General features: G+C 36.4%; 3 protein-coding genes across 3 annotated transcripts in view; all 3 read left to right on the top strand.

Moving 5' to 3' along the window:
• Positions 1 to 1,053: 1,053 nt before the first annotated feature.
• Positions 1,054 to 6,225, top strand: si:rp71-17i16.5 (phosphatidylinositol 4,5-bisphosphate 3-kinase catalytic subunit gamma isoform). The gene is given in 16 exon segments (XM_042751368.1): positions 1,054 to 1,353; positions 1,355 to 1,841; positions 1,844 to 2,140; positions 2,143 to 2,239; positions 2,241 to 2,445; positions 2,447 to 2,489; positions 2,492 to 2,857; positions 2,987 to 3,088; positions 3,190 to 3,312; positions 3,315 to 3,398; positions 3,782 to 3,876; positions 4,235 to 4,381; positions 4,464 to 4,560; positions 4,707 to 4,730; positions 5,051 to 5,176; positions 5,981 to 6,225. Coding segments are annotated over 16 exon segments (2,838 nt in total).
• Positions 6,226 to 13,153: 6,928 nt separating this feature from the next.
• Positions 13,154 to 14,221, top strand: si:rp71-17i16.6 (uncharacterized protein LOC100148415 homolog). The gene is given in 5 exon segments (XM_042751367.1): positions 13,154 to 13,237; positions 13,275 to 13,359; positions 13,923 to 14,041; positions 14,044 to 14,079; positions 14,081 to 14,221. Coding segments are annotated over 5 exon segments (465 nt in total).
• A 7,084-nt stretch (positions 14,222 to 21,305) lies between these two features.
• Positions 21,306 to 22,475, top strand: part of lamb2l (laminin, beta 2-like) — a 48,834-nt gene continuing 47,664 nt past the window's right edge. Inside the window, exon 1 of the mRNA XM_042750363.1 lies at positions 21,306 to 21,528. The gene's annotated coding sequence lies outside the window, so the exon portion shown is untranslated. The remainder of the gene's footprint in view (positions 21,529 to 22,475) is intronic.

Here is a 22,475-nt window from a genome sequence, read left to right as displayed (position 1 = left end):
ATACATTCTTCTTGAGTGTCTAGCAGAACCAGTTTGTGTGTTGCAAAACCTTTAAAGTCATCTACTATACCTCAAACTAAAACTGTATTTATATAAAAAATAGTTCAACACGTATATATACATTTTTGGTTTACATTAGACAAGAATGATATTACTGCAAAAAATAAAAAATAAATAAAAAAATGACTGTCAAATTACAACTTACACTTACATCAAGGTTCACATTTAATTAATTAAATGATAGTTTACTCATTAAATAGCAGTAAGAGAGAGTGGAGTAAGTTATACCAGTGTTGAGCCACCCTGTGTACCTTCTAAACTGTGCAAAATTTTTGTTGTGATATTATTTAGTAAGTAATTATCTTATTTAGCTGCACCTAGTCTGTAAGTGAGGAAAACACAATCAACATGTAAAAAATACAATGTAATGTTAGTTATCTACATTAAAATGTGGCCACATAAAAACACACACAAGTACATGCACACATGAAAAAAACTCATATACATTGGTAATTTACCACCAAATAAAAACACTGGCACTACAAAAATCCACTTCACTTTTAAAATAGTATTTTTTACACTATAGGAAATATTTAATCTCACAAAGATGGGGCAAGATGAGGAAGCAACATTCATATCTACCAGTAACATGGCTGGAATGTAAAATAGTCTCATTAAGACAACAACTTCACCTTGCTTTTATTTCTTTATTTATTTTTTATATGAAAATGTGTAGAAATATGTCATAGTGCATATTACATTAGTTTCTCTCTTTGAATTCCATACGTTTTGGGCACTTTTACTTTGCTTAATGTCCAAGCAACTGCATAGCAACACGCTAAACACTGCCCTGGCAACCAGTCAAAGGACCACAGCTTCATAACAGAGAGCTTAGCAAGTGCAAGCACCACTTCACCATTTTCTTTAAATTAATTTGCAGTTATAAATAAAACTTTACCTCAGTCATGGCACTGCCTTTGAAAAGTCCCTCTTAACACTGCACGAAAACAGTTGAATCAGATAACAGCCTTGTAAACTTCCATTCTAGCATTCATGGAGAACAAATGGGATGCCCACCAACAACAGGAGCCTTGCTCAGATAACAGCCTTGTATTTATTTGCAAGTTTCCAGTCAGGGAAGGTTTCCAGGTCCTGGACAGCCAGGAGCCCATTCAGATCAAACTCCCAGCTCAATGCCATGTCCACCAGCTTCGTGTGCACCTGTGTATGCAAGCAGAGGAGAACAACAATTCTGAGCCATTTGCGCTTCTGGATCCAGAACGATATAGTCCATCGTACCACAAGGAGGAGGAGGAGGGGTATGAAATTTATGATGACTATCAGGTATTACAAAACTCTGGATGCACCATGGTTTCAGGGTACCGATGGTCTTCAGACCGTCTGTGTCACTGTGTTGGCTCAGAAAACCACCTCTAAGGAGAGAATTCACTTCCAGGGCATTCTGAATGAGCTAATCGGCTATGATTTGGACTCCTCAGACACTAATCGTTTAAGTGAGCTGCACTATACCCGAAGAAAATTTGCCACACCGTGAAGGGAAGAGCTAAAAATCTGGGATGCAGTAGCTTATGTCACTGAACCGTGGATAAATTCCACAGTGCTCCCAAACGACCATCAAGGTTACCTTCAACTGAAACTGTCAAACGTATTTAGGTTAATCATTTAAAAATGATTACCCGTAACTGACCTGACACATACCCCCAGTGATCTCCTCAAGATCTTCTGGGAATCATTGCCAAAGGAGGACCTGTCATTCGAAGGATGGTCAATTGACTATGTGCTCCAGGTGGAGGAGGAATTCTTGACTGGAGACTTCCAGCTTCCTGCCTTGAAAACATGCTGGAGCTTCATCTCTCAGTGGTTGCCATCTCATCCCTTCCAGAAAACACAGTAAGTAGAGAGTACTGGCCACTTGTGGACAGTCTCACTGGTCTCTCAAGCTCCCACGAGGAGCTTTCCCTTAATGAGGACATTGTGATGATTTCCATCTGGGACTCTGAGAGAAAGTTCAGGGTTAAACTCCTATGGTTTGACATTCCAGAACTCCCAAGTAAGGTACTGCCACTCATCCATGTGGAAGCCACCATAATCTATGGTAGAGAGACTGTGTCATCAGTTTGTTTCCCACATGGTTGGAATTTGCAGTCCAGGATGTCCATTGGTTGTTGAGTCACATGGTAGTAATGATTAGGGATATCCCTCACGGAGCTAAATTAGGATAAAGCCACGTCAACTAAGGACACAAAGTCAACTCCTCTAAAGTACAAGATTCCCAGAAGGGGAAAAGGGCAAGTACTGTACTTCGTAAACCTTCAGCTGATTGACCACAGATCCCTTCTTAGCCAAGGTCCACACACTCTGCACATGTGGCCTTTCCCAGAATGGGACGAGGAGGCATTCACTTACGACACACCACACTTACGTGTCTACCACCACTAACCCTGATGTAGCCAAAGCAATGGCAATTACGTTGTCCTGCCACATGGCAAGAGCTCTTCTGGTAATGGTTTCATTCCATCTCCTGTTTCTGATTCTTCTACACTGGACCTCTCAGGAGGATCCAGACTCTCCTCACCATCCAATGAGGCTTCTCCAACAACACCTTTCACAAGGACAGATTGCCTCAGAAGGTTTAAAGAAGAAAGTGTCCATTATGCCTCAAGAGTGTGGATTTTGCAGACATTAAGGTCAGAAAATTGGCAGTTCACAGTCCAGGATGTCCATTGGTTGTTGAGTCACTGGGGAGTCGTGGCCCTTGAGCTTCTGAGTGTGGATTTTGCAGACATTAAGGTCAGAAAATTGGCAGTTCAAAGATTAGACATCCTTTCCAAATGCTGCAGCTGGTTCTAGGGTTGGGAACCGAGAACCAGTTCTCAATACTTTATACAGTAATGCTACTTTAGTGTCAAAGTAATGAGCCCTCTTAAAGCTCTTTCTTGGAACTCATAGTTGGGGAATTGAGAAGCAAACGCTAATAAGGCATGTCATTTTCTGTAGACCTTTAAAGTCAAACCATATCAAGATAGCTGTTTGGCAAGATTCCTTCTCAAAAGAGCACTTAGGATGAGTCATAAAAAAAACACACAATTTCAAAAAAAAAAAACAAACTATGTAATATTTCACAAGATAAAGGTTAACTATGTAATATTGCAATAACATTTTTTCACCAGCGAGTCGGACATTTATTTTACCAGCGTATGGCAGTCATACTGGAGGCCTACCCATTTTTTCACCAGCGTATGGCAGTCATACTGGAGGCCTACCTTTTGGGCTGTAGAGAGACAATGCTGACTAAGTACAAGTCATCAATTGCCTGCACAAAGTGGCACTAACAGTGAAGGTGCTCTACACAGACAGAACGGATCTTCCATCAACAGGTTCAAACAACTGTGTCCTGAGTATAATGTCTTATATGTAGTACATACATCTACATTGTCATGTATGTGGGGGGCAGCTGTGGCCTAATGGTTAGAGAATTGGACTTGTAACCAAAAGGTCGCAGGTTTGAGTCTCAGTGCTGGCAGGAGTTGTTGGCGGGTTGGGACTGAATGGACAGCGCTATCTTCCACCCTCAATAGCCATGGCTGAATTGCCTTTGACCCCCAGTGCTCCCCAGGCACTGGATATAGCTGACCACTACTCTGGGCGTGTGTTCATGCGTGAGAAGCTGCAGGAGTTACTGGAGGATAGCAGTTAACCCCCCAAAGGGTTACCATACTTTTAATGTCACGACTTTCACTTTCACTTTCATGTGTGTCAGCTCCTCAGAAGCTGCAGGAGTTACTGGAGGATAGCAGTTTACCCTCTGACTTCTAGGTTTCTTTGGATCCCCGTATCGGAGCAGGAAGTATTATAGTGAGTTGATATAATTATATACTGTATAATCTGGTTGATATAGTATTTATATATAAACTGATTCGAACCAAACTTTACCAAAATAATTACTTCTTTATGAAAATAAATTCTTTAATTATTTATTCACCCTCATATACATTCTAAACCTGCATCACACGAAATAAGATGTTTTAAAAATTTGTTTCTTGGACCTCATTGACCTTTACTGTTTCAATGAAGCATGCTTCAAAATATCTGCTTTTGCGTGTGGCAGAACAAAGTAAGTCAGAGGTTTAGAATAACATGAGGTTCAGCAAATGATGGTAACTTTGTCATTTTGGGTGAATTATCCCCATAACGCAAACTGTTTTTCACACAGCTAAAAGACTGTAAAGTGATGGCCTCTAAGAAAAAGCCACTCTGGCTTGAGTTCTCCTGCGTACAGTCAGAAGCTCCAGCCTCTCCTCCTGTCAGCATCATCTTTAAACATGGAGATGACCTCCGACAGGACATGCTCATCATCCAGGTAAATAAGCAACTATTAAAAAACCACTGACTAATTATATATTTTATTAATATCTATATTAAATAACACAGGTAATGATCAGTCTCTCCTAATGGTCATGGAGTCAATTTGGAAAGAGAGAGGTTTAGATTTGAACCTGGTGCCCTATGGATGTATTTCTATAGGATATAACACAGGTAATGATCAGTCTCTCTCTTGTTCCTATAGCTGAATTATAATACCGATTATTATAATATTATTATAAAATAAAAAAAACTTAAATTATATGATAAAAAAATGACAAAACAAAAACAAAAAAAATATATTATTGAAACATTATTATCACTGATCAAGGTAAAGGAACAAGTTAGTTTTTGTCTTGTGCATCTGACAAGACAAAATTTAAAAAAATATATTATTGAATATGCAAAACCAGTAAACTATGTAGATGAATATATTACAAATAAATGACCCAGTTCAACTTCAGTCATGATCTTGTTACACTGGGGGTGAACAGAGAAAGGGTGCCCTTTGTCCTCACCCCTGACTTCCTTAGAAAATGTTCAGAGTATTATGGGTAGATTTTTTAGAGAGGTTCAATAACACAGAACATGCCTTGAATAGATGTATCAGTATTTTGCTAATGTCCACTTGGAATCGAACTAATGTTATATTCTCAATTCTTAACAGGTGACTTCTTCCACATCAACTGAAGGCACATACGCGATAACAACAACAACTTCCTGGGGGTGAACAGAGAAAGGGTGCCCTTTGTCCTCACCCCTGACTTCCTGTACGTGATGGGCAGGGTGAAAGGCACATCCCAGCCTCTAAATAAAGGCCCTCTGAAGCGAAGCCATGCATTCCAGCGGATTCATCACTTCTTAAAAATTCAAAACAAAATCTAAATCCCCCTAAAACTTTTACACACAATTAAAAACACAAGAGAGTGGAATCCCGAGCTTACATATCATGTTGTACAAACATTCACAAGAGAGTGGCCTAGTGGATGATGTAGGACGTAGGCATAATGTAAGCTCTGGTGAAAAAGTCTCTTCTTGGCTTAAATTGAAATCCTCATTTTGTAAAGCCTTTCTACCATGAACATGCGTATTACAGTTAGCGGAAGCCAGGGATTACTGTTTTTAAAGTTTCAAATATGGATATTTTTCTTACACAAATGCAGCGATTCACTTTAAAAGGCCTTTATTAATCCCTGTGAGCTATGTGGAGTACTTTTTATGATGAATGGATGCACTTTTTTGGGCTTCAAGATTCAGGACACCTTGCAAATAAAAGAAATAAGTTGAAGTACTAAAATGAAGGGTGAGTAAATCATGGGGTGATTTTTATTTTTGGTTGAGCTATCCCTTTAAAAATTAGAAGGGTTGCCTTTGCAACTAACTGAAATAAGTTGAAGTACTAAAATGACTAAAACTGAAATAAAAATAAACTTTATAAAAACCTTTTTTAAAAAATCAAATAAAAATTACATAAAACAAATACGTAATAAAAAAAAACAAAAAAACAAATACATTCAATCATGCAGACACATCATCTGAACAAGTCAACAGAATGCTACACCCATACTCTGAGCTCCAGTGTCTGTTCTTTCTTTAGGACATCTGTATCAATGGTGTCCCTATCTGTCTCTCCGGGCTCAGTCTCACCTTCTAGTCATGCTCTTCTCTCTAATACTGCTCACAGGAATCCCTGAGCTCAGCATGTCACAGGACATGTGCTACCTGCGAACTGCACTGCAGCAGGATCAAGGGGAGGAAGAGGCTCGGAACCACTTCCTGCAGCAGAAAGGCTGGAGCGTCAAGGCCAACTGGTGGTTTCACATGATGGCGGGCATTAAATAGAAAACGTAAGGAAACTATGTACCTTTCTGACAATCAGCAAAGGGAATTTCTCTACATGCTACAAAAAGATTGAGAACCAATGACTTAAAGAGACAGTTAACCCAAAATTGAAGATCTGTCATTATTTATTCACCCTAATATCATTCCAAACTTGATTTTCTGATTTCCTTTGCTAAGCTGAATACAAAAGGAGATGTTTGTCAGGATGTTCATGCTGCTCTATACAATGAAAGTGACCAGGGGCTGACAAATTCCTAAAAGGACAAAAGGCACCATAAATGTACCATAGAAGGTACTGTAAGTAATAAGGATGACACACCAGGAAATGAGATCTTGTATGTAAACAGTGTAATCATGATCTCATGTGAGTACCATCCTGCTATTTAGAGTGGTTGCCTTTAGAGGGCACCCTGGCCCATATTCACCTCACATGCACTGAGTCATCAGACAACAGACCTAAAAACACATTGCTTGTTAACAATAGACTCTGAGATAAAACAGTTTTAGTTACGAGTACTTAGAATAAGACATACAAACGTGAAAGTCCCTGCGCAAAGGCCGTTTTGTAGAGTTGTCGTGGTTGTTGGTGAGGGTAGGGAGAGAAGGGAGGGGTGTTTGGTGGGTTTAGGGGTGTTTTCAAAGCCAGCAGTTTGGGGGGTATGGGCGGGGGGCTGTCAAGTCTGTCTGAGAGACTGTTTCCAGACAGACAAGCCTCCATGCTTCTCTTAGCTTCTGGTCTCTCATCCACTGCATTCTCACATCATGCTGTTCTTCCTTCAGTCTTTCCCTTTGTTGAGGTATTTTCCGGTATTTTTACATTTCTCATTTAATCAAGTTTTGTCTTTAAAACAGCTCAGCAGTCATTTATTTCACTCTTCCTCGATTCCTCATTCTTACGCACTCACTCACACAAAAACACACGTTTTTGCCAAGACGGCATCACTGTGTTTCTGACAAGGATGGGCACATGAAGTGTCTTTCTTGGGACTGTCCGTTCTTCACTATAAGAGCTCAACAAGCACTCACAGCACTTTATCTAAAGGTAAGATTTTTTTTAGAATAGATTGAACGTTGTTATCATTTATACATTTTTTCATTTTTAGTCTTCAAATACATTGACTTTCAGCTGCTGATTCAACGTCTTCCTTCAGACACAGGTGAGTGTAACAGACAAAAAAGGTTTTTATTCTATCATGTTATAAGAAACTATTTATTTACTATGTATATTTATCATACGTAATTAAAGTAATAATATTAAAAATATATTAGAATATAAATATGTTACAGAAAATATTTTTCCCGTGAACTGAGGCTAATATTTATAGGTAATATGCTATAAATATTGTAACACAAATATTTGTGCTTTATACTTGATACCCTATAGGTCTTTTGGTTCAATTACAGTGAACCATGTTCAGAACTATGGCATTGCTTTACACTAAAGCATCTTCGTGACTCCCTGCTTTTAAACCCACATGGATTTGTGATCATATCCCATCGCCATGTGCTCTCCTTGAGGTCACGCCCTCAAAAAATAAAAAGCCATATCTGATTCAACCTGCTTTTTATAATTGAGAAGCTCCAGTAATTACTTATAAGGGTGTGTCAGTGGGCAAGTCAGTTCATATCTGTTTGAGTCCAGGTTACTGAGTGCACGTGGAGGACAGAGTCAAGCAGCAATGGTTTCCAGTGCAGAAAAGAGCACTGACCTAGTTCACGCCAGACAGAATAGCCAGACAAGCCCCCAGTTTTCCCACATTATTAAAAAAAGCGAGAATGAGGATTTTTCTAATTGCTCTCAAATCAATACAAAGTCAATAACACAACAAATTACTGTAAAAAAAAAATATTAATAAAATAACAAAAAAACCTTTTGTAATGCATTGTGAGGTAATAGTGTATATATAGTTTCATTAGTGTGTTCTGTAACACTACTGAAAGATTCTGCCCAAAGAAAATGCTAATCATCAAGGTGACTTCAAATGTAGACTTCAAAAAATGACTTTAAAAGGGACATGCAGAGATTACAGTATATGTTGTTTGTTTTATGGGTGAACCTATATACTAAAACAAGGTAAGAAAAAAACCCTACTGACTATGCACATATGGTTATCTGGAGCACACTACTTGCATAAAAAACTACACATAATAACAATTAAAATAACAAAAATAAAATCTCAAAAAATAGCACTGAACCTTTCGAAATGTATTTCTCAAAAGTTAATGTGGGTCATAAAAAGACTGAATCAGCTGATTCCTGGGACAAATGTTAAAGACTGGAGTCAAATTCCATTCCATTTTGTGTGTTTTTAATGACTCCAAACTTTTTTGTGTACATACCACAGGTGTGTCTTTAACCAAGTCTGTCTTTTCAGGTTAAGTACAGGTGTGGCTAATTACATTTAACAGAAACACAACTCATTGACCTCAAGGGCTAATCTTAAACGATCACAAAACCCTAAGACACATTCTTTTTGTTAAAAGATGTGCATGCATTGCATATTATGGAAATATTATTAAAAAAAACAAAAAAAACACTGAAATCAAACAGCAATTTGAAATATTAAGGGCAAAGACTTTTAAGTAAATAGTTGAAGCTACAGCACATATTATTTCAAATCTAATATGAGTATTACTAGGTCTAATAGGTTCCTGTGGCTGAGTGGTAGAGCATTGTGTTAACTGGCCAAAAGGTTGTGGGTTCAATTCCCAGTTAACACACATACTGGTAAATAAAAAAATAAAAAATGTATATCCTAAATGCACTGTAAGTCACTTTGGATATAAGTGTCTTCTAAATGTAAATGTTAATAACTTCAAACATCCTCATTGAAACCAGCACCACATCTGATTTGAGATGTGCTCTTAAGCTGGAACAGATCACAGTGAGTAGTTACTTAAATTTAGATTGTCTTCTCAAAGCTGTTTTAACGCTTATACTGTATATAGTGCACAACTTGTATGCACTCTTAAAGATAAAGGTTATTTATTGACATCAACGGTTTCATGAAGAACCTTTCAAATGCACAAAATATTTTTTATGGTGAAAAAAGTTTCTTTCACTAAGGAAAATGGTTCTTTTAAGAACTGCTTACTGAATAGCTCTTCTAACAAACCACTGCTGACTACAACACCACTTAAAAAACCATAATAAAAAAACATGTGGACTCATTTCAAGGTGACTTTCTAGTTTTATTTTGACAGTCAATGGACACTAGAAAGTGACATTTATCGCAGTGATTTATGTGAAAATAATTCAAAAACTCTTTTTTGTGTTCTACTTAAAAAAATAACAGCATACAGGGTTTGGAACAACATGAGGGTGAGTAAATGATGATGGAATTGTCAATTTCTGATGAATTGTCCCTTTTAGTGTCTATCTATTAATTAAAACTTAAATGACTGAAGGAAGTTATTTCAATTTTATGTGAATGCTATGTATTGAAAGGTCTTCAGGAAGCAGATGTTTAAAAATGATGTGAAATAAATCAAAGTGTATGATTTTTAAAAACAATTAAAGCATGTTTTGAAAATATGTGTGTGTTTGTGCTGGTTATTTCCCACATCTCAGATGCGCTGCCATGCTGATTCTGGGATGTTCCCTCTTTTCATCACTGATGGTCCATGGCTAAGCTGCTATGACACACTGCAGCGTTTATTTCAATTTTATGTGAATGCTATGTATTGAAAGGTCTTCAGGAAGCAGTCATGTGAATGCTATGTATTGAAAGGTCTTCAGGAAGCAGTCTATTAATCAGTACAAGTAAATTAGACTAGAAGAAGACTCTTATGCTCATTAGCAGACATGTGTTTGTGACTGACATTAGCATTCAATTAGCTTGATCTTTTAAATGCATTCATGCTATTTATTTAAAAGATTATTTAATGATGCCACACAAAATCAGTCTTCCGCTATGCTTCTACCTTTTGTAGCGTGACTGATTTCCTCTGGTGTTCAGAGTTGACTGGGGTTTTCTAGCACCATTTGAAATCGGTCGCGCTGAAAGGTATGGCATCCCCTTCATATGAGCAGAATGTGGACCACTTTGTACATGAACAAAAGACAGGAAATGGTTGTGGTGAACTTAAAAGTTGTTAACCTATTAACCACTCACGCGGGGTCAGAAATGAACCAGGTCTCAGGGCAGAAAAGAGACAAAATTACACAGATGATTAAAATGCAGGGCAAATAATGTTCCCTTATCCATCTCCTTTTTATCTGTTGTCCAACATATACATATATCGGGTTTAGTGTCTTGACCTGTAGAAGTTCATAGTCTCACAGGTGAGTGTTTTTGAATGTGTTGCTAGCATGTATTTAGTGTGTATGTGTTGTTGTATATATGTATGTAAAGTAGTATAAGTAGTTTGTGATGAAAAGACTGGCTTTTTATTGTAAATTTAATCCAGCAAGGAATTTATTGTGTTAAGATTTAATGTGCATTATATACAGTTACTTTTAGAATCAATGTTTATTTTGAAGTATTAAAATTTTTTAAATGGAAAACATTTAGTGTGTCTTCAGTTCAATTCAAATACACACAGACAAACATGTACATATATATATTAGGGCTGTCAATTGATACAATTTTTAATCTAATTTATTACATGATATTTTTGATCAAAGTAAATTTGACTGTGAAAATACCCGCAAAAAATAATTTCAAGCTATTTTTCTGTTAAATGAGAAAGTATCCAGTAGACATTACAAACTGTAGCTTTAGAAATAAATATTTTATTTGATTCAATATAAAATGTATTACACATAAACAATTAGGGTACAATGGCCTAACATAAAAGAAGATGATTTGAGAAACATCTCAGTATTTTTTGTTCATACAATGAAAGTCATTGGTAACCAAAACAGCTTTGTTACTAACAGTCTTCAAAATATCTTCTTTTATGTTCCACAAAAGAAAGGTTTGAAACAACATTAGTAAATAATGACAGAATAACATTTTTGGGGGGTGGACTTTCCCTTTAATGTTTTTATTTATTTTTAAGGAAAAGATACTGTAAATAAGAAACTAAATCTGCCAGCAGGTGGCCGTAAATGTCTTTATAAGTGTTTCATTCATTGGATTCAAACGGCTGATTCATTCAAGAATGAAATAAATGCCTGCATCCCAATGTGCACACTATCGATCCTAAATTCTATGTGATATTAGAAATTTTCAATACTATTTAGGGCAGATAGGGTGGATAGTATGCACAGTGGGATGCAGGACATGGCTCTCTTTATGAATGGGTCTTTGAATCATTGTTTCACACGATTCGTTCAGAACGCGGATTCATGCTGCCTTCACGTGCTATCAGAAATTTCCTATTTTCCACTTATGAAGTTGTGATTACGAGCTAGCATATTCAAGTGCTTTAATGTCAGAAATAATAAAATGTAAAATCCCATTGGTTGAATATCAACACAGCACTGACAGCAGCAATGGTTGTCCCCTCCACCATGTTAAAAGATTATGATTATATGTTTTTGCTGAAAAGGTGTTTTTTACACTTCCATTGATAAATTTTAACCAAACTATGTTACAGACTTTTCATTAAGAAAATTTTATCGTGGAAAATGGGCATTCGATGAACCCTTTATAAGTATGTTCTCTGCAAAATTGTGCAAAACACATAATATTGTTGTTAAAATATAACACAATATCAACTTCTTGTTTACTTAACTGTTGTATAAAATCACATCTGCACTCGTGGTATTCGGGACAAAATCAGCACTCGAGTGATATAGCCTAACTCTCGCTGCTTGTGTGATATCGCTTATCGTTTGATATAAATATGAGACAAAAAAACATTCAGGGGCATTTTTGCACCAATATCTTGAATTTTATGGCATAAGTGCATTTATGGAGTTGTTGCCCTGCATCATATTTGTCAACAGTCAACTGTATGAAATAAACTGTAAGATGACATACAGGTCTGGAGGCGGGGTAAGTGTGTTAACTGTGTTAAAATATTTTATATAAGTGAAAATTCTGTCATCATTTACTCACCCTCCACTTGTTCCCAACCTGTATGAGTTTCTCTCTTCTGTTGAGCAGAAAAAAAAGATATTCTGAAGAATGTTGGTAACCAAACAGTTGATGGACAGTGAGTAAATGATGGCAGAATTTTCATTTTTGGATGAACTATCCCTTTAAGATTGTGTTCATTTCCATTCTGATTTCAGGCTTATCTTTGGTGTTTCCTTTCTAAGGTTTTAGCTTTTCTATTACAATGTTTCATTAAATTATAACAGACAGGCAACTGGAATCTATACTGTATGTGGTCACACCTAGCATACCATAGAAGATTTTACAGTTATCAACATGTTATTTTTAACATGTGTACCAAAGTCATTAGCATTTCATTTCTATAGACTGTCTATTATAGTAGGACAGAGTTCACTTTGTCCCATCAGCGTCCCTCTTTTTTCACTCATCATCTTTAGGTTTAGGTTTAACAGGTGTTAGAAGGCTAACACATACCATCCCACTATCCCTGGACAGCAGAGGCAACTGTTAGAAGGGACGGGACTGTATTTGCTCTCATTCCTAAGAGGAATCAGGTGCTTTCTGTCACCTGGGTTACAGGATCTCCATGGATGTCACAGCCAACCTGCTGTCTGGACTGAGTGGCACGGTCCCGCTGAGATCTGTCCCTATCTGATCTGGTCTTTCTAAGAGTACAGGGAGAAATTCACAGATGAAGACCAGATGAATACATGTAAGAATATATGCCTATGTTTGCTGTATTTGCACTTTTCCTGTTAAAATAAAGGGTGATGTCATGAGTTATTCTGCATCTGGATTTTTTGGCTTTTCTTCCATTTTTACCAAAGAGAGCAGGTGGATGTACTGAGTATTTATTTATTTTTTTGTCTGGAGTAAAATCCTCTCTCTGCTCACAGCTGTACTGTCGAAACTCCTTTAGAATGACGAAACACAACACGATGTTGGAAAATAAACTGATCGAGGATGACTGCCACCTAAAATGTAAGCAGTACCTCATCAGGTGTGTGTTTTTTGCTAATGGCGGGCCTTCATTTGATTTAGAAACTGAAGGTACACAGTTTCCTCAGCCCTTCCTCTTGATCAAAGGAAATACCCTGGTTTTCACAGCTAAAAGACAACATGAAAGGTATTTTTTATATGTACAGGTGGATGACTGTGTATGGAATGAATTTTTGGGGTATATTTACTGGTTTAGACCAAAAACATATTTATTTTGCCAAAGGTCAGTAAGAGTTTTTGAAAGACGTCACTTGTCATCATCAAGGCTATGTATATTTGTCATAATAAATTATATCTAAATGTTGCAAATACAGTAAAAAATAGTAATATTGTGAAATATGATTACAATTTAATATCTGTTTTCTATTTTTATACATTTTAATATGGAATTTTAAAGCTGAATTTTCAGCAGCCATTACTCCAGTCTTCATTGTCACATGATTCTTCAGAAATGTCTTTACTGTCAGTTTTGTTCAATCTTAGAATAAATGTATTAATTTCTTGCAAAAAAAAATAAAAATAAAATAAAAAATCTTACTAACTCCAAACTTTTGAAGTGTACATAGAAACATGCCTCATGTATGTATAAATAAATAAAGTTTGTGGATTTGTAAAACTGAAAGCAATGGAATCAGAGAAAAGTTGTGTGAAATGATAAAGATCTATTTCAGATATTTAAGTGTCTATTAGATCACACAAGTGCTGTTTCCTTATGGGATGCTATGAGACAAAGCTCTACACAAAAAATACAATAAAAAAACAAAAAACACACAACTCAATCAACTCAACAATGTAACACTTTGCTCTTCTTCAACAGATTGTGAGAAGGGTGACAGACTGGAAGACAATCAAGAAAAAGGGATCATCTGATGCACCTATCAGGAGTGAAATACATCTTCCGCTGTGCTCAGTGTAACCAGGCCATCTCTGCCCTCCTTTTAAAACATAACCCTCTTTTTGACTATGGGATAAATAATGGACTGAACTGATCATGTCCACATAGCAGAAACAACCAAAATGAGCACATGGTGAGGTGAAACAGCAACAGAAGGGGACTGTGGAAACCAGGGATGTGTCTCAGATCAGTGAGACATTTAGGACATAGACAAACTGTAACTAAATTACAACTTTTTTTCCAGCACTTATATTGTGCTGATGCCTCATTTAAGACTTGCACAGGCTTGAGAAATGAGTCAGTTAAAGTGGTGCACTGTGATGCATTTTGTACTTGACATTCACTACCATCGGGGGGCAGCAGATTGTAAATTTGGCCCGTAGTCTCACTACTGAAATAATTCTTATTCACTAGCCCAGTAGGTTTTTTTTTTTTTTTATCTTTTTTTTTTTTTGCTCAAGGTCAAGGATCCTGATTGTACTTACCAAACACATTACAAAAACAATATAAGAAACTGTATATTGTCATCTGTGTCATATTTTCTTTTGTGTATTTAGCATAGTTATTTTTCCTTGTGAATCTATAACACACAACCCACCAGTAAACGGCTGAATACACCATTATAACTCTTTTTTTTTTCTTGCATACAATTATCTGTGCTGTTTTCCACTCATCTATATCTCAGCAATTCAAGTATATCTTCAGGTGTTCAGCCCTATGTGAAAAAGCCCTAACTGTGTAGTGCTAGAACAAAAATAATCCAAAAATTAGGTGAATGTCTCTTGCATATGTAAAACAAAAAATACATCACAGCGGGTATTTTTTTTTTTTTTTTAGCAATAACCAACAATACATCATGTGGGTAAAAATGATCGATTTTTCTTTTATGCCAAAAATCATTAGGATACTTACCTGATTTTAACAGATGTTCAATAATAAATTACCACTATATCAAAAAGACTGAGGCCCTCTGTTGCCCAAGAGAAAGAAACTGGAAACAATTTAAAATAAGATTAATTTTCCATAACTAACATTAACAATAATAATAAATACTGTGACAAATGCATTGTTCATTGTTAGTTCAAGTTAGTTAATATATTCTCAAATTTTGTCATGACTTTAAAACACAGGCAATGACGTCGCCATACAAAAAAATACATTTATAATACAGTGCGAAGAAAATGTATTCTCAAATCTTGTCATTTGGTGACTTTAAAACACAGGCAATGACGTCGCCACACAAATAATACATTTATAACACAGTGCGAGGAAAAACCTCGTGGACTCCTCCTTCTCAAGTGAACTGTGCATGCGAACAGGTGAAGGGAGCAGCTCGCGAGAGGAGCGCTGCTGCTGCTTATGAGAGTCAGCTCACAGGTAAGAGTTAAATCTCGGCTGTCTAACTTTGTACTTTGATTCATTTACATGCACTTTTTACCGGTTGTGATCTTATTTTAAAAAGATTAACGGTTACAATCTCTTAGTAGGCTAAGTAGCGACTTTGGAAACTGGGCAGCCCTTAAATCACTTGAACTTCTTATTTGAAGTGCAATGCTGCACATTTTCTGTTGTTCCTTTGGTTTTAGTAATACGTTCATGTCGTGTGAGAGATGGAACTTTTTATCTAGCGTTTCAAGTGTTTACCATACCGACTGATTTATGAAAGACAGGTTCGTAGCATTTTTCATCTTTCTATGTCTGAAGTGCACAAACTCGTTTTGAAAACGCTTTCCCTTGGATTGAAAAAAGCAAGCTCAGATACAGAAGTTAAAGAGTGGCAAATCATTTGTCATGTGGGACTGTGGATGGAGGTCGGTCATCAGGATCAGTTTAAATACAGTGGCAATGAAAAAGAAAATGAGCAGACCTTCATGTTCTCTTGACATTTTCAAAAACACATTGCAGAAAGATGCAATAAAATGACATTCAAATTTGAAATCGACAGGACTGAACTACTACATAAATATCAAAGAATACTGTGTACTTAAGCTACATGCATAAATGACAATATACTAACTATAAAACATTTAATCATGTATATCTGGGGTCCCTGAGACCCCAAACATAAATAATGCATTTGCATACAGTATAGTTGATGCTTGTAAGCAGTGAATTTTGTTTTCTTATTGGTTGTCATAAGATGAAAAAAAACATGAGGTATGTAATTGATTGTATTAAATTGGCCTTGGAGTCTCAAACACTGAACAGAATTTTAGGGTTAAACTGTGAACTGAAATCTGTCCTTGAACTATTGGGACAATGTGTATTCTCCAGCTTATCACATTCGGAGACTTTCCATGTTCCCAAACATTTCCTCCATGCTTTATTCTGAATGTAAGAACAGCTCAATGGAGATAAGATAGCTGTCATCATTTACTCATTCTCATGTCATTTCCAAACCTGTTTTATTACGTCTGTGGGACAAAAAAGAAGATGTTTTGAGAAATGAGTTGAGTAGTTGAGTAACCACCACTGAGATGTATGTGAACGTTAATGGATAGCTTTCTCCAGGTTTTATAGACCTAGCTGACCTAATGGATAGCAATCCCACCCAGAACTTCCCTCTGAAACAGATACGCTTGAGATTAGTTTAAACCCATGTTTTGAAAATGCTAGATTACGTCTGAGCTCTGAAGACTCTGCAATAATTTCTCACAGATGTAGGAAAAGCTGTCAAAATGTGTCTCATGATAGCTCCGCTGGCCATTCATTCTCTCTGGAGCCTTATTTAAAATGTCAGTCCTGTGATTGTTGGGATTTTCGGGTTTTTGAAGCAGCCCATGAGCAGTCTCATCAGTCAGATGATGTATTCTTCACTGTCAGACATGATTAAATGATGATGGAATGAAGTTCTGCATGCATATAAAACATAAGAATTGGAAAATATATGCAGAACTTGAAGAATATTATATTTTCTGACTATAGTCACTTAAAGAAAAAAGTAATAAAAAAAGGGTGGGGGGGAGGATGTCATGGCCTAATGGTTAGAGAGTTTGACTCCTAACCCTAAGGTTGTGGGTTCGAGTCTCGGGCCGGCAGTAACACGACTGAGGTGCCCTTGAGCAAGGCACCGAACCCCCAACTGCTCCCCGGGCACCGCAGCATAAATGGCGGCCCGCTGCTCCGGGAGTGTGTTCACGGTGTGTGTGTGTTCACTGCTGTGTGTGTGCACTTTGGATGGGTTAAATGTAGAGCACGAATTCTGAGTATGGGTCACCATACTTGGCTGTATGTCACGTCACTCAATTAATTTCTGATCACTTGCAAATCAATCAGATCTTTATAACAGCAGTCTAGTTCCAGAAAATGCATATTATATCACTTATCACTCTATATCTCACAATAGTATGCATCAGTAAAATATTTATAAATGCTTTTAAATAGTTTGGGGTTAAAAACATAGTTTAATGCCATACAATGATGATTGAGAGACATAGATATATAAATAAATGAAGCTTAAAAGCCTGATGTATCATATTTGATACTCACATTCATGATTCTTCTAAAAAATGTCCAACAGTCCAGCTAACAGTCCAGTATAGTTCACCTTGAAATATTACTCACGATGTAAAAGTTATTCTTACATTTATATTTAAAGACATAAAACATTTAGCAGCAGAAAGACATTTTTAGAATCATGTTAGAAGGCCTTTTACCTGCTATAAAATATATAAAAATGTATAAAATATCAGTCAGTTGACAGAAAGCATGTAGAAGATTGTGTATAGCAAAGTTCTGATCATGTTTATAATTGAGAGGCCAATAGATATTTGCCTATTCAATAGGATAAAGTAGGCTTTATAGGGTTAACTGCAATTACAAATAATTAAATATTAACAAATTACAGTTTATTTGTTTAAATGATTACTTAATTTAACAATTATAGAAATTTTAATATTGAGAATGGTGGGATTCCACTTGCATTGGTATCAACAACCCTAGTTTAAATCAGTGTGGACTGTGGAGACTGGAGAGTAATGTAGCTCTCTCCAGCATTCTGACAGGAATGCAGGGAATTGTACAGTTCCGGAACGTCAGTCGTCACTCTACTGAACATTCTTGAATGACCCTCTCAGGAAGACATGGTCTTCTTCTCAATCTTACATTCTGTGGAAGTTCAAAGGTGATCATCAAGTGCAACATGAGGAATTCTTTAACATGTAATTGGTTCTTTGATCATGCGCTACTGTGTCTCCTCAGGACCCTGAGGCCTCAGGATTCTCCTCAACCTGCACGACCCAAATGAAAGGAACATACTGCTATACTGTTACATGAAGCCACAGCTTTGTATACATTAGGGATATTAGTTTTCTGGAATTTCCATAGTCCATTTTCATTTAATAATCTATTAATGATGTATAATTATTTATTAACTGTTAACATGAACATAAAAAACATGTACAGTACTTAAAGGATAGTTCACCCAAAAATTGAAAAGCCATGAAAAGCTGCTTCTTCTTTGGCACATTTTAGATATTTTGCACAGTTGTCCAGTGATTCCCTCTTACACTCAGCCAGCACTGACGTCAACGTTGCGATAATATCAAACATCAAACACTGTCAGACTGATTGATTCTTCGTAAATCAGGAATCTGCAACCTTTCAGGACATACACGAGGCAAAGTTGTAACTAACCTTTCAAAGATCAGCATGCTTTTTTGTTATAAGAGAAAGAACAGCTTTTGTATTGCGTTTATGAGTTGTTAAGCAATAACAACTCAGTTTTCCTGACCGCCAACAAATGGAACAATTTATGGGCCTATAGGAGTCATTTTAGGCATTGAAATATTATATTTGGTGATTATTCAATTTATAAGAATAATAACGTTCAATTACAATCAGGCATAATCAACCAAATTATTAACAAATTAGTTGATTGACTCTTGTTTACCTTAAATGTATTTTTGTTTGCGTTTAACGGAAAAGCGAAGTGTTAGGAAGTGCAATAGCTCTGTGACTGAATCTGAAAGTAAGCACAGGTTTTTAGTTTACTCTTGGCTACTGTTTGGTCTTACTCTGGAAAAGCCAAAGGAATGGACCTCACGTGAGCGCCCTCAGGTTGGTTAGAGATTAACCTTGGTGAAAGATGGTCTTTAGTTTAAACCAACCAAGCACAGAATACAGAGCCTGTCCTGAATTAATATTCAATATCCTTCTTACACCAAGTGATTATATATACATGTATTAGATGCCTGTATATTTTCACACAGCTAGACTTGGCAAGCAAAACGAAACGAAAAAAGCAGTCAAATCAGATAGATCTATGATTTCTTGTCCCCTACACACAACAATGATAAGTCTTTGTGTGTGAATGAGAGCATACCTTTATCTGCTATTTTGAAGAAGGCTGATTCTAAAGTCTCTTTCAGACTCTTTTTAGTAATGACGTGAACAGTATGTTCTTGTATGCTGTGAGCTGGATCTCATGAGGTTTAGATGTTTACATTGTAAACTAGGGCTGGGCGATATGGCCAAAAATATCTTGGTATTTTTTGGTTGAAATGTGATAAAGCCTACGGTAGCCTAGGCCTATCTCGGTATTTTCTACTTGTTCTATTTGGATGAAGAAAATAAAGAGATACATACATAGTGCAAGTAGGTTATGCTATCCATTATGTGCAAAAAGGGTCTAAAATCACATAATCTTGCATTGTAACATTACAATCTAAAGTCAAATATAATGTTTTATGATGTCTCTATTTCCAAGATATATCTCTCTGAAACCCACCAGTAACTCGTAGACTGAGATATCAGAAGTATGTTGTACCTGCCTTGTTCAGAGCAGTTGTCTCACATTTGCTGAGGGTTTTTATCTGACAGAAGAGCCCTCAGCAGCATATATCTATACATGTAATTTTCTGATAAGCCAAGGACTTAAAAGAAGAGTCAAATACTTCAGTTCATTCAGGTAATGCTGGCTTTGAAACATTTACTTCACTACAAAGTGAGTGAGTAAGTGAATGAATGAACACATTTTTCTTATGTTTCAATCAATAAGTTACCAGTGATAACCATCATCACCAAGCAACTATCTTAGGGAGTAGATGGTTGACCACATTTCACACCCATATGCGCCTGCTCATGAGTCACTCATCCTTATTGTGAGAATAATTTAGTAGTCTTTGTCTCCATGTGGTCAGGTTGGCCTTTGCGATGTTGCACATAAAGCCATTAAGCTTCTCATTACATGAGAAAGTTTCTGTCTCAGATATCCTGGCAGTCCATTGAATACTGAAGACCAACATCAGTTTAATCACTTTATTTAGTATATAACGAGTGTTTTAATATGTTATACATTAATATTCATCTCTGTAATATTTAATCTGTGTTAGTTTTAATGTAAACATGTTGAACTCTGTTTAACTCTGATTTAAATATGTTAACAAGATAACGCTATCTACTGTAGCTGACTGACAGATGAAGTTTTGAATAAATTGATTGTCTTGGAAGCATCAAACAAATCAGTTTTGCAAGGCATGCCATTGGATTACAACAAAAGTATGTTACATAACTTTTTATTATTTATTTTTTTATGGTCAGGCACAAGAAGAAAAAGTGATAATATATAATTGTTTGTTTATTTATTTAACCAAAAGTGAAAAAAAAATGCTAGCTGTTCAAATGGGCCAGCAAATGTATTTATATTAAATAAATAAAAGTTTGATTGATTGATTGCATTTCTTTGTTTTGTTTTTTATTTTATTATATTTTTTGGTCCAAAATGGCCTGAATGTGCACTTCAGTCTTAAGTATGTTCAGTAAATAACTAATGCTATTGGTGATAACATAATAACAAAATGCTGATAGTTCAGGAAGGCTCATCATGGGTAATGATTGCATCAAAATATAACCTAAATTTTAAGAAATACATAACTCCTCTAGGGAAATATAGTGTTTTTCTGTTTCCTTGCACCACAATCTTCAGTTCAGTTCAGCATCTCTTGCAAGTTTTTCCTTCTATTCAGAGTTGTATTGGAAGGGAAGAAGGTGTGTGTGGTCAGAGAAAGCCAAAGCATCACTGCCCTCCCCTCTGTACCCCTTAACCAGCTCAACGCCCCCCTAAAGAATGGTTCAGTGCATTCCGTCAGCCTGGAGACCGGCTCCCCCTTTCACACAGTGGCTTTCAGAGTGACAGCTGCATTTGAATAAGAATCGCTCTCCATTCACCCCATTGCTGCTCTTAAGGTGGGGGAACCGTTTTCCATCCACTCTGATTGGCTTAAGCAGGTCCTTCTGTTTTTGTCCGGAAAGGCCAGTTGTGCCTGTAAAAAAATATTTTTACACTTTTTGTACACACACCAGAATATCACACACACAACCAGCCTCTGCCTTTTTGTCCCTCCAAGGGAGCTTTTCTGAGAAATCCCTGTCCAGAGGATATTTATCAACTTATGAGCTTGCGTGAGTACTGCATGTTTCTTGTATTTTACACATAAAGATTTAGATAAAGAATCAGAGACTCTGCCATTTTTTGGTTGGTATGTACAGATGCAGGTGATGTGCAGGTAATGCTGGTATTATCTCTTGCATTGCCAGCCAGTTTTGGGTCTGTAAATCCTGTCTTCATCCTGTTATTCCCTTTATCTCTGTCTTGTGCTCTTTATCTAGGAGGCATCATCCCTTAGATTTTTCATTTAATGTCTCATATGACAGTAAATTCTTTTATTTCTGAATATGTGATCAAAATGATGTACTTTTTTTTTTTTTACTAAGAAATAATTGTAAATTACTTGTGCTCTTGTTGTATCAGGCTTTAAGTTATTTTTGTGGCTCTTTGCTTTGGATGTATTTGTGGATATCAGTGAAAAAAATTTGTTCACTGTAGTAGTTGAGTTAGTGTGAAAGGATTTCGTGGCAGTGAAATATTGTGTGGAAGCTGTGTGGGAAATGGAGACTGTTGTATTGTGTGGTGGAGCTGACCTGTCACTCCTCTCACCCACACACTGAAGAGCCTGCAGCCAGGGGCCCAGCGCTCCTCTCTTAAGATCACACTCATGCTCCCACCAGACAAAAGCTGGCTTCACTCTCACCTTATATGTTCAATATTAATTTGGTGAAATGCCTAGTTAAATTGCACTGCATGTTATATACTATAGTGCTCTTATATATATTTTTAAAGCAATGTATGATAAGTAATGTGTGAAAGTAATGTAATAATTTAATTATATTTATTAGTTAATGTTTATTTATTTTCATGTAGATTATTTTACTATATCTGACAGGTGTGTGCTTAGCCTCAGTCAGTACAGCATCACAAATGACCATTACGTTTTGATTGTATGTTTTTATAACTTAGATTGCTTTAATAAATTAATACTTTTAATATTTATCATTAATGTTAATAATTA

This window comes from Cyprinus carpio, chromosome B23 (genome assembly GCF_018340385.1).
Source record: "Cyprinus carpio isolate SPL01 chromosome B23, ASM1834038v1, whole genome shotgun sequence".
Lineage (NCBI taxonomy): Eukaryota > Metazoa > Chordata > Actinopteri > Cypriniformes > Cyprinidae > Cyprinus > Cyprinus carpio.
Note: the sequence above shows the minus strand (reverse complement) of the source record. Positions and strands in the feature narration are given on the sequence as shown.